This window comes from Entelurus aequoreus, linkage group LG26 (assembly GCF_033978785.1).
Source record: "Entelurus aequoreus isolate RoL-2023_Sb linkage group LG26, RoL_Eaeq_v1.1, whole genome shotgun sequence".
In the NCBI taxonomy this organism is placed as follows: domain Eukaryota; kingdom Metazoa; phylum Chordata; class Actinopteri; order Syngnathiformes; family Syngnathidae; genus Entelurus; species Entelurus aequoreus.
Window position 1 is genome coordinate 37,162,842 of NC_084756.1, and position 13,036 is coordinate 37,175,877.

At 32.6% G+C, this 13,036-nt stretch overlaps 1 protein-coding gene across 3 annotated transcripts in view; it reads left to right on the forward strand.

Moving 5' to 3' along the window:
* The window catches only part of LOC133643214 (deoxyribonuclease-1-like), a 56,458-nt gene extending 52,113 nt beyond the window's left edge, over window positions 1-4,345 (forward strand). For all 3 annotated transcript variants that reach the window (XM_062037650.1, XM_062037651.1, XM_062037649.1), the window contains 2 exons: window positions 1,637-1,789; window positions 1,864-4,345. In XM_062037650.1, coding sequence (XP_061893634.1) covers window positions 1,637-1,789; window positions 1,864-1,928 — 218 coding nt within the window. In that variant the 3' untranslated portion in view covers window positions 1,929-4,345. The remainder of the gene's footprint in view (window positions 1-1,636; window positions 1,790-1,863) is intronic.
* The last annotated feature ends 8,691 nt before the right edge of the window (window positions 4,346-13,036 follow it).

Consider the following 13,036-nt stretch of genomic DNA (forward strand, 5'->3'; position numbering starts at 1 on the left):
CACCATAATGACAACATTAAAATACAGTAGTGTAGTAGACCTAAGTATTCATTAAGTACCACCATAATGACATTAAAATACAGTAGTGTAGTAGACCTAAGTATTCATTAAGTACCACCATAATGACAACATTAAAATACAGTAGTGTAGTAGACCTAAGTATTCATTAAGTACCACCATAATAACATTAAAATACAGTAGTGTAGTAGACCTAAGTATTCATTAAGTACCACCATAATAACATTAAAATACAGTAGTGTAGTAGACCTAAGTAGTCATTAAGTACCACCATAATGACAACATTAAATACAGTAGTGTAGTAGACCTAAGTATTCATTAAGTACCACCATAATAACATTAAAATACAGTAGTGTAGTAGACCTAAGTATTCATTAAGTACCACCATAATAACATTAAAATACAGTAGTGTAGTAGACCTAAGTATTCATTAAGTACCACCATAATGACAACATTAAATACAGTAGTGTAGTAGACCTAAGTATTCATTAAGTACCACCATAATGACATTAAATACAGTAGTGTAGTAGACCTAAGTAGTCATTAAGTACCACCATAATGACAACATTAAATACAGTAGTGTAGTAGACCTAAGTATTCATGGCGTGGCGTAGTGGGTAGAGCGGCCTTGCCAGAAACCTGAGGGTTGCAGGTTCGCTCCCCGCCTCTTACCATCCAAAAGTCGCTGCCGTTGTGTCCTTGGGCAGGACACTTCACCCTTGCCCCCGGTGCCGCTCACACCGGAGAATGAATGATGAATGAATGAGTTGTAAAAATGAATGATGGGTTCTCACTTCTCTGTGAAGCGCTTTGAGTGTCTAGAAAAGCGCTATATAAATCTAATCCATTATTATTATTATTAAGTACCACCATAATGACATTAAATACAGTAGTGTAGTAGACCTAAGTATTCATTAAGTACCACCATAATGACATTAAATACAGTAGTGTAGTAGACCTAAGTAGTCATTAAGTACCACCATAATGACATTAAATACAGTAGTGTAGTAGACCTAAGTAGTCATTAAGTACCACCATAATAACATTAAATACAGTAGTGTAGTAGACCTAAGTATTCATTAAGTACCACCATAATGACAACATTAAATACAGTAGTGTAGTAGACCTAAGTATTCATTAAGTACCACCATAATGACATTAAATACAGTAGTGTAGTAGACCTAAGTATTCATTAAGTACCACCATAATGACAACATTAAATACAGTAGTGTAGTAGACCTAAGTATTCATTAAGTACCACCATAATGACAACATTAAATACAGTAGTGTAGTAGACCTAAGTAGTCATTAAGTACCACCATAATAACATTAAATACAGTAGTGTAGTAGACCTAAGTATTCATTAAGTACCACCATAATAACATTAAATACAGTAGTGTAGTAGACCTAAGTAGTCATTAAGTACCACCATAATGACAACATTAAAATTGCTCAAAGACACAACGGACGTGACGAGGTCGGCAGAAGTTGGGGATCGAACCAGGAACCCTCAGGCCACTCTCCCAACCCGCGCCACGCCGTCCCCAACTGTTTTTTACGCACCGTTTGAGACATTTGGAGGCGTGTTTTCACACTGGGACGTGTTGGTGTTGTGCAGGTCCACTGCTGGATGGAGAGCTGCTGGAGCTGAAGAGAGGAAACCTGCTGCTGGAGAGGGAGAAGCTCAACCTGGAGATCCAAATCCTGCGCGTGAAACTGTCCAGGATGACGCACGGCGACGTGGAGGCAAACGAACGCAGGCCTCCCAACTGTAAGATGTTGTGAAGCACCGAGTCAAGTCGGGTGTTCCAAGTCTTTGAGCCACACTCTTCTCCTCACCACCAGGTACTGTAAGCTCTCACCTCCACATCCAACACATCGACGTGGAATACCAACATCAATGTGCTTGAATTCTGTCAAAAAGAATGTGCCTTAAAAATGTTTTTTCAAGGGTTTCATTTTCATTTTTTTATATATATTTTTTCTTTATTTCAGGCAATGACATTTTTTAAAAAAAAGTACAAGGTAGACAACACGTAATAATATACATTAATATAATGCAAAAGGTGTCAGGTTTAAGCAGGGCCGGCCCGTGGCATAGGCCGTATAGGCAAATGCTAAGGGCGCCGTCCATCAGGGGGCGCCACGCCAGTGCCACAAATGTTATTATTATATTATTATTATATTATTTCTAAATACAAAAAATAATCCCACGTTAATTAAAATGCAAAGTAAAGCCTATTTAATAGAAATATTATTTGTTACAACATTACGGCACCCCCTCCCTTCCCGTATCATGACTCTTTTTGGATGTCACCGCATCAAAAAATCAACACAAGATGTCAAAACGGCCAAAACTGTCAGGTGCCCAGGGAAGAAAAAAGAGAAAAGAAGAGGAGAAACGAGAAAAAGACATAGAGGTAGCAGGGAGGTAACGTTAGCCTACATGAAATTATTTGTCTGTTACAGAAACATTAGCATTAAGCTAATGTTACATGATTCGGCAATTGCTAATCAATAAATAACTAGTTCTGTTTTAACGTCGGGTTAATATTGTGGAGGGGGCTAAATTGTTATGGAAAATAATAATGTAACGTTAGGTAATTACAGTACTCCCACCTTACATTCCTCAGGGACATTTGTATTAGATCTTTTAAGCAGGTGTTTTTTGTTGACATTGTTATTGCCTTCTGGTTAGCTAATGTTTGCCCTGCAGGTAATAGTCACTTTTCCACCCCTTTATATATTAGGTATAGTTGTAAGCCTAGTTGTTAAAGTGCACATTATTAATGTTAATTAAGCAATATCACATGAGAGGGAATGCTGTTTTTTTTAATTTGAGCACTGCTGTGATTCGGTTAAAGATAATCATAACATAACATTCTCATATAATATGTTAATTTGCTTTCTTTAAGTTAAAAAAAAAAAGGTCAAAGACAAAGCTATTCGGTTTCTTGTGAGTATATACACTTCACTGCCGATGGGCGCCAGATTGGTTAGGGCCAGGCCTGGGTTTAAGCACCGATGACATCTATTAAACAGAACAAGAAGCAAGGAATCAGGCAGAGACAGAGTTCAATTTAGCTCATGGGGAGAATGCATGGAGCTGCACTGTCAGGTTCAAACGCTGATGACATCTATTAAACAAGACAAGAGGCAAAGAATCAAACAGAGACAGAATTAAATTTGGACTCTATCGAGGAGAAACCTGGCGACCATGCTCTGCCAAAAGATTGCACTCCTTCTTTATTGGACTTTAGAATAAAATAGATAGACTTTATTCAGCACCACAGTTCGCTCACATCCATTTTCTACTGCTTGTCCCATAATCAATAAACCAGTCAATCTATATAATAATGTATTGTAGAGCAGGTAGTGGCAAAGCACTTGATATGAAATATTTTCAAAGGATTGCTTTGATGTGAGGCTTTAAAATGTCTCAATAGTACTGTAATGGTCCCAATATTGACACCCGAGGAACACCTTGACTGAATAACATTTGCAAACCAACTTAAAGGAGAGCGATTATGCAAAAAAACAACAACAAAACCACCTTCTCTTACCTCTTGGTTGTATTCTGACACGTAACTTTTGAAGGGAAGTGACCAACGTGACGGATCACCAAAGCAACTATCTGAGTACGCAAGGGGCCTAGATCTTACCGCTAAAAGCAGATACACGCAAATAATCCAACTATGCAATGGAATTTATCCCTTTATGTTCTCAGAAAAATATTTGTGGAGTGATATTGAGGATTATACGTCGGTCACGTTCTCAGATATGTCAAATTATTGTGCTCCAGACATCATTCTACACAACAAAACAAATGAAAACTTGTAAAAGCATGGAGGTCTACAACTTCTTTGTGTGTGTCTGGGTCAAGGACATTGGTATCAACACTCTCCATGATAAATATGTATCCTTTTTGCTCGGGTAATGTTGTATTCCATGATTTAACTTTGCGTCTACATAAGCTATGTTTGTTGTTGTTGTTGTAAGTGTCGTTTACTAGTAGCGGGTTTTTATTTATCAAAATATAACTATAGATGTCAACATTGTGTACGTGCTGATTCATTTATGATTGTTTATCAAAATATAACTATAGATGTCAACATTGTGTACGCGCTGAAAGATTAATGTATGATTGTTTATCAAAATATAACTATAGATGTCAACATTGTGTACGTGCTGAAATATTAATTCATGATTATCAAAATATAACTATAGATGTCAACATTGTGTACGTGCTGAAAGATTCATTTATGATTGTTTATCAAAATATAAATATAGATGTCAACATTGTGTACGTGCTGATTCATTTATGATTGTTTATCAAAATATAACTATAGATGTCAACATTGTGTACGTGCTGATTCATTTATGATTGTTTATCAAAATATAACTATAGATGTCAACATTGTGTACGTGCTGAAATATTCATTTATAAATGTTTATCAAAATATAACTATAGATGTCAACATTGTGTACGTGCTGAAATATTAATTCATGATTATCAAAATATAACTATAGATGTCAACATTGTGTACGTGCTGAAATATTAATTCATGGTTATCAAAATATAACTATAGATGTCAACATTGTGTACGCGCTGAAAGATTAATGTATGATTGTTTATCAAAATATAACTATAGATGTCAACATTGTGTACGTGCTGAAATATTAATTCATGTTTATCAAAATATAACTATAGATGTCAACATTATGTAAGTGCTGAAAGATTAATTTATGATTGTTTATCAAAATATAACTATAGATGTCAACATTGTGTACGTGCTGAAAGATTAATTCATGATTATCAAAATATAACTATAGATGTTAACATTGTGTACGTGCTGAAAGATTAATTCATGATTATCAAAATATAACTATAGATGTCAACATTGTGTACGTGCTGATTCATTTATGATTGTTTATCAAAATATAACTATAGATGTCAACATTGTGTATGTGCTGAAATATTCATTTATGATTGTTTATCAAAATATAACTATAGATGTCAACATTGTGTACGTGCTGAAATATTAATTCATGATTATCAAAATATAACTATAGATGTCAACATTGTGTACGTGCTGAAATATTAATTCATGATTATCAAAATATAACTATAGATGTCAACATTGTGTACGTGCTGAAATATTAATTCATGATTATCAAAATATAACTATAGATGTCAACATTGTGTACGTGCTGAAAGATTCATTTATGATTGTTTATCAAAATATAAATATAGATGTCAACATTGTGTACGTGCTGATTCATTTATGATTGTTTATCAAAATATAACTATAGATGTCAACATTGTGTACGTGCTGATTCATTTATGATTGTTTATCAAAATATAACTATAGATGTCAACATTGTGTACGTGCTGAAATATTAATTCATGATTATCAAAATATAACTATAGATGTCAACATTGTGTATGTGCTGAAAGATTCATTTATGATTGTTTATCAAAATATAAATATAGATGTCAACATTGTGTACGTGCTGATTCATTTATGATTGTTTATCAAAATATAACTATAGATGTCAACATTGTGTACGTGCTGATTCATTTATGATTGTTTATCAAAATATAACTATAGATGTCAACATTGTGTACGTGCTGAAATATTCATTTATAAATGTTTATCAAAATATAACTATAGATGTCAACATTGTGTACGTGCTGAAATATTAATTCATGATTATCAAAATATAACTATAGATGTCAACATTGTGTACGTGCTGAAATATTAATTCATGATTATCAAAATATAACTATAGATGTCAACATTGTGTACGTGCTGAAAGATTCATTTATGATTGTTTATCAAAATATAAATATAGATGTCAACATTGTGTACGTGCTGATTCATTTATGATTGTTTATCAAAATATAACTATAGATGTCAACATTGTGTACGTGCTGATTCATTTATGATTGTTTATCAAAATATAACTATAGATGTCAACATTGTGTACGTGCTGAAATATTAATTCATGATTATCAAAATATAACTATAGATGTCAACATTGTGTATGTGCTGAAAGATTCATTTATGATTGTTTATCAAAATATAAATATAGATGTCAACATTGTGTACGTGCTGATTCATTTATGATTGTTTATCAAAATATAACTATAGATGTCAACATTGTGTACGTGCTGATTCATTTATGATTGTTTATCAAAATATAACTATAGATGTCAACATTGTGTACGTGCTGAAAGATTAATTTATGATTGTTTATCAAAATATAACTATAGATGTCAACATTGTGTACGTGCTGATTCATTTATGATTGTTTATCAAAATATAACTATAGATGTCAACATTGTGTACGTGCTGAAATATTAATTCATGATTATCAAAATATAACTATAGATGTCAACATTGTGTATGTGCTGAAAGATTCATTTATGATTGTTTATCAAAATATAACTATAGATGTCAACATTGTGTACGTGCTGATTCATTTATGATTGTTTATCAAAATATAACTATAGATGTCAACATTGTGTACGTGCTGAAAGATTCATTTATGATTGTTTATCAAAATATAACTATAGATGTCAACATTGTGTACGTGCTGATTCATTTATGATTGTTTATCAAAATATAACTATAGATGTCAACATTGTGTACGTGCTGATTCATTTATGATTGTTTATCAAAATATAACTATAGATGTCAACATTGTGTACGTGCTGATTCATTTGATTGTTTATCAAAATATAACTATAGATGTCAACATTGTGTACGTGCTGATTCATTTATGATTGTTTATCAAAATATAACTATAGATGTCAACATTGTGTACGTGCTGATTCATTTATGATTGTTTATCAAAATATAACTATAGATGTCAACATTGTGTACGTGCTGATTCATTTGATTGTTTATCAAAATATAACTATAGATGTCAACATTGTGTACGTGCTGATTCATTTATGATTGTTTATCAAAATATAACTATAGAGATCAACATTGTGTATGTGCTGAAATATTCGTTTATGATTGTTTATCAAAATATAACTATAGTTGTCAACATTGTGTACGTGCTGATTCATTTATGATTGTTTATCAAAATATAACTATAGTTGTCAACATTGTATACGTGCTGATTCATTTATTATTGTTTATCAAAATATAACTATAGATGTCAACATTGTGTACGTGCTGATTCATTTATGATTGTTTATCAAAATATAACTATAGAGATCAACATTGTGTATGTGCTGAAATATTCGTTTATGATTGTTTATCAAAATATAACTATAGTTGTCAACATTGTGTACGTGCTGATTCATGTATGATTGTTTATCAAAATATAACTATAGATGTCAACATTGTGTACGTGCTGATTCATTTATGATTGTTTATCAAAATATAACTATAGATGTCAACATTGTGTACGCGCTGAAAGATTAATTTATGATTGTTTATCAAAATATAACTATAGATGTCAACATTGTGTACGTGCTGATTCATTTATTATTGTTTATCAAAATATAACTATAGATGTCAATATTGTGTACGTGCTGAAAGATTCATTTATGATTGTTTATCAAAATATAACTATAGATGTCAACATTGTGTACGTGCTGAAAGATTCATTTATGATTGTTTATCAAAATATAACTATAGATGTCAACATTGTGTACGTGCTGAAAGATTCATTTATGATTGTTTATCAAAATATAACTATAGATGTCAAAATTGTGTACGTGCTGAAAGATTCATTTATGATTGTTTATCAAAATATAAATATAGATGTCAACATTGTGTATGTGCTGAAAGATTAATTTATGATTGTTTATCAAAATATAAATATAGAAGTCAACATTGTGTACGTGCTGAAAGATTCATTTATGATTGTTTATCAAAATATAACTATAGATGTCAACATTGTGTACGTGCTGAAAGATTTATTTATGATTGTTTATCAAAATATAACCATAGATGTCAACATTGTGTACGTGCTGATTCATTTATGATTGTTTATCAAAATATAACTATAGATGTCAACATTGTGTACGTGCTGAAAGATTCATTTATGATTGTTTATCAAAATATAACTATAGATGTCAACATTGTGTATGTGCTGAAAGATTCATTTATGATTGTTTATCAAAATATAACTATAGATGTCAACATTGTGTACGTGCTGATTCATTTATTATTGTTTATCAAAATATAACTATAGATGTCAATATTGTGTACGTGCTGAAAGATTCATTTATGATTGTTTATCAAAATATAACTATAGATGTCAACATCGTGTACGTGCTGAAAGATTCATTTATGATTGTTTATCAAAATATAACTATAGATGTCAACATCGTGTACGTGCTGAAAGATTCATTTATGATTGTTTATCAAAATATAACTATAGATGTCAACATTGTGTATGTGCTGAAAGATTCATTTATGATTGTTTATCAAAATATAACTATAGATGTCAACATTGTGTACGTGCTGAAAGATTCATTTATGATTGTTTATCAAAATATAACTATAGATGTCAACATTGTGTACGTGCTGAAAGATTCATTTATGATTGTTTATCAAAATATAACTATAGACGTCAACATTGTGTACGTGCTGAAAGATTCATTTATGATTGTTTATCAAAATATAAATATAGATGTCAACATTGTGTATGTGCTGAAAGATTAATTTATGATTGTTTATCAAAATATAAATATAGAAGTCAACATTGTGTACGTGCTGAAAGATTCATTTATGATTGTTTATCAAAATATAACTATAGATGTCAACATTGTGTACGTGCTGAAAGATTTATTTATGATTGTTTATCAAAATATAACCATAGATGTCAACATTGTGTACGTGCTGAAAGATTCATTTATGATTGTTTATCAAAATATAACTATAGTTGTCAACATTGTGTACGTGCTGAAATATTCATTTATAATTGTTTATCAAAATATAACTATAGTTGTCAACATTGTGTACGTGCTGAAATATTCATTTATAATTGTTTATCAAAATATAACTATAGTTGTCAACATTGTGTACGTGCTGAAATATTCATTTATAATTGTTTATCAAAATATAACTATAGATGTCAACATTGTGTATGTGCTGAAAGATTCATTTGATCGTTGCCTTTGGTAAAAACGTAAAAATTTAGACTCGCCAAGTTGGTAGTTTACGAAAGACTCGTAGCAAAAATGCGTTTTAAGAACCCTGGAACAAGATGAATACAAATAATATCACGGTAATACTTAAATGGGAAATAATGTTAAAAGTATATCAAACAAACCTTTAACCAAGTGATCCCTGCACACTTGTGCGTTCGACCAGAGCGTGCCACTTTTCTCGTCTTCTTTCGTAAAAATCTTGACATATTCAGGCATGTGATTTGACCACAATGAAAAAGACTGAAAAAACTTCCGGGGGTCTGGGAGATGAAGGCCCCCCAGCAACGCCCCCCGAAGCTCCTGGTTTTTCACCAATTTAACATGCTAAAATTAACAAAGACAGCACCATTTGAAGAAAATATTTTAGTGTTTAAAGACATGAAAACATCATTAATAGACCATACATAACCCAATGATCCTAATGAATCACTGTATATGGTTCAGTCCCAACAGTATTTAGGCACTAATATTTACATCTTGTGTTCATTTCACATCCACAGGTGTCACATTGATCAGTGTTATTATCTACACTTTATTTACAGTATTACCACATTACTTCAGTTCATGTAATGTAATGTAATGTAAACATTTCATTATTTTCGCCAAAATAGGACATACATTTATGAAAATAATTAAACATGTTTAGTGTTGTTTACTCATGTTTGAAAATAGGAAATAATAATAATGTGAGGACACGGCCATATTGCATGAAACAAGTGTGAAAATATTTACCTCCAAGATTGTTACACCACTGACAATAGTTTCAAGAGACTACATAAGAACTTAATATTACAAAATAGTATTATATGCAAATTTGTTTCAAATAAATTGTTAACTGGAATCAATAATGCGACTCTTTGAATTTCTGTAATTTCATAATATATTTTCACGTGGCTTTTTATTTTTTAGAAAAACCCATTTATATTTCGCAAAGCAATAATTGGTTAATATTTAAAACAAACATGCGTATTTCGCAAGCAAATATTTTTTAGCTTACCTCATTCTTAACAACCCTGTCTGCAACTGAAGTGGGTTGTGGGTGGATCTTTCCTCTCCATGTCTACGGCAGTTGTCGATGTAAACAAAGGATGAAGTCCGTAAGGTTTGCTCACTTTCGGTTGACATCTAAAAGTACCAGCTAGTGAAAAGTTTGTTTTCCTTGCTTCAAGTTGTTTCATATGTTTTTGGCGTTTCACATGTACTTCCAAAGCCTTGAAACCTCGTGATCCATAGTCAATATTATCATGACACCACGTGCACAAAACCTTTACGGTGTTGTACCGAAATCTGTTACCCGTCGGAATTTGTAACTCCAGGGGGCGATGTTCCCATGGCGTTTGTTTGATGGTTAAACGGCAAGCCCAAAGAGGAGGAGAAGAAGAACGCTTGCGTAAATGGCGTAAACTATCCTTGTCTATATTGGAAAATGTATGTGTGTGAGAGAGAATCAACAGCTGAAACAATGGACTCATACTATAATGAAAGTAAGTCATTGATTTCCAGAATATGTGTAATTTATTAATGCTGAAATTCTGACAACTGACGTTTCAGCATGAAGGATAGTTTACGCCATTTACGCAAGCGTTCTTCTTCTCCTCCTCTTTGGGCTTGCCGTTTAACCATCAAACAAACGCCATGGGAACATCGCCCCCTGGAGTTACAAATTCCGATGGGTAACAGATTTCGGTACAACACCGGGGACGATCGATTTTCCGAATAAAATCACCGAACAAAGTCGTAACTTCCTTCTTCCCAACAGTATCAGTGATTTCCCTTTCCATCCAGTCCCATCCGAACTTATTTTTGACATGTTTATCAATTTCTTTTACTCGTAAAGCGTCCTTTCTCTCGAGAACCGACATCGTTTACATATGGAAAATGGCGGTATGATGACGTTATTAACGTCATCATTCATAACAGATGTCCTGATTGGTCGATATGTTCCTTGTGACCAATCAACTACGGCGTAATATAAACTACGTCTCGAATCTTGATTTAGGGTCGGAAAAAAAACGGAAAAACGGGAGATAATTTTTTCCCCCCCCCGAGCTTAAAAAAGACGGAATTCCGACTTTAGACGGAAAAATCACATGCCTGCATATTTCGTCCTTCTTGATTACTTCTCGAGGAACTCTGAAGAAACTTGCATCCTTTACGCCATTCCAACGGTTCCAACAGCCTTGAACGACGCAAGCAGAGGGCAGTTTTCTTTCAGAAAGGCAAAATGTCGGCCAGAACGCCATGACAACAGACGCCCGCTGGCCCACCACTACCAGCCTCGCATATTTAACGAGCCGGACGTGACGTCAGGTGCATACAACCAATTAGTACCTGTTTTTGTGTATTTGGAAGCTGCAAAAGTCCCGAATATTTGAAATTAAACCATGGTAGGCATGGCAGAGATATTTATAAAACAATCTTGCCTTCCTTCGTACTTCCTCCAAACGAGCCGTTTAGTTTGCCCAATTTGTGACGTCTCCATATATGGTAAACATTTACCTGAAGAGCTTTGCGTGAGTCCGCCATCTTTCCTTTTCGTTATATCACACTCAGAAAATATAAATGTAAAATATAGTCTAAGCCAGGGGTGTCCAAACTTTTTCCACTGAGGGCTGCACACGGAAAAATTAAAGCATGCGGGGGCCATTTTGATATTTTTCAAATATAATAATAATAATAATAGGGTCTCAGTCATTAAAATGTTAAAAATAAGTCACATTATTATTTGTTATTTTTAATTTAACGCTTACAGTAAATCTCTATATCCACTTCAGGTTGATATAATGTTAAAAAAAAAAAAAGGTTTTATGTAGGGATGTCCGATAATATCGGCCTGCCGATATTACCGGCCGATAAATGCGTTAAAATGTAATATCGGAAATTATCGGTATCGTTTTTTTTATTATCTGTATCGTTTTTTAAAAATTTTTATTAAATCAACATAAAAAACACAAGATACACTTACAATTAGTGCACCAACCCAAAAAACCTCCCTCCCCCCATTTATTTCTGTTATCAATATTCTGCTTCCTACATTATATATCAATATATATCAATACAGTCTGCAAGGGATACAGTCCGTAAGCACACATGATTGTGCGTGCTGCTGCTCCACTAATAGTACTAACCTTTAACACTTCATTTTACTCATTTTCATTAATTACTAGTTTCTATGTAACTGTTTTTATATTGTTTTACTTTCTTTTTTATTCAAGAAAATGTTTTTAATTTAGTTATCTTATTTTATTTTATTTTTAAAAAGTACCTTATCTTCACCATACCTGGTTGTCCAAATTAGGCATAATAATGTGTTAATTCCACGACTGCATATATCGGTATCGGTTGATATCGGTATCGGTAATTAAAGAGTTGGACAATATCGGATATCGGCAAAAAGCCATTATCGGACATCCCTAGTTTTATGCCTTTTCTGTCAAAGACAACTTTGTTTTTTATAGTAAAAGTGGAATATGCAGTATTTCCCCCAACGCCCAAAACATTCAGAAAGCAATGTTTGATGTGAAGTAATTGGAGCCCTAAAAAGCATCAATAATGCAAGACACCATTGATTTTAATTTATTATTATTTTTGATTAATCACAGTGAAAAGATCAATAAAATCCCATTAAATATATTTGGGATCCAAAAAGTCCCCCACTCATGAAGTGATACATTTTTATTAGAGATGTCCGATAATATCGGCCTGCCGATATATGCGTTAAAATGTAATATCGGAAATGATCGGTATCGTTTTTTTTAATTATCGGTATCGTTTTTTTTTTTTGTGTGTTTTTTTTATCAAATCCACATAAAAAACACAAGATACACTTACAATTAGTGC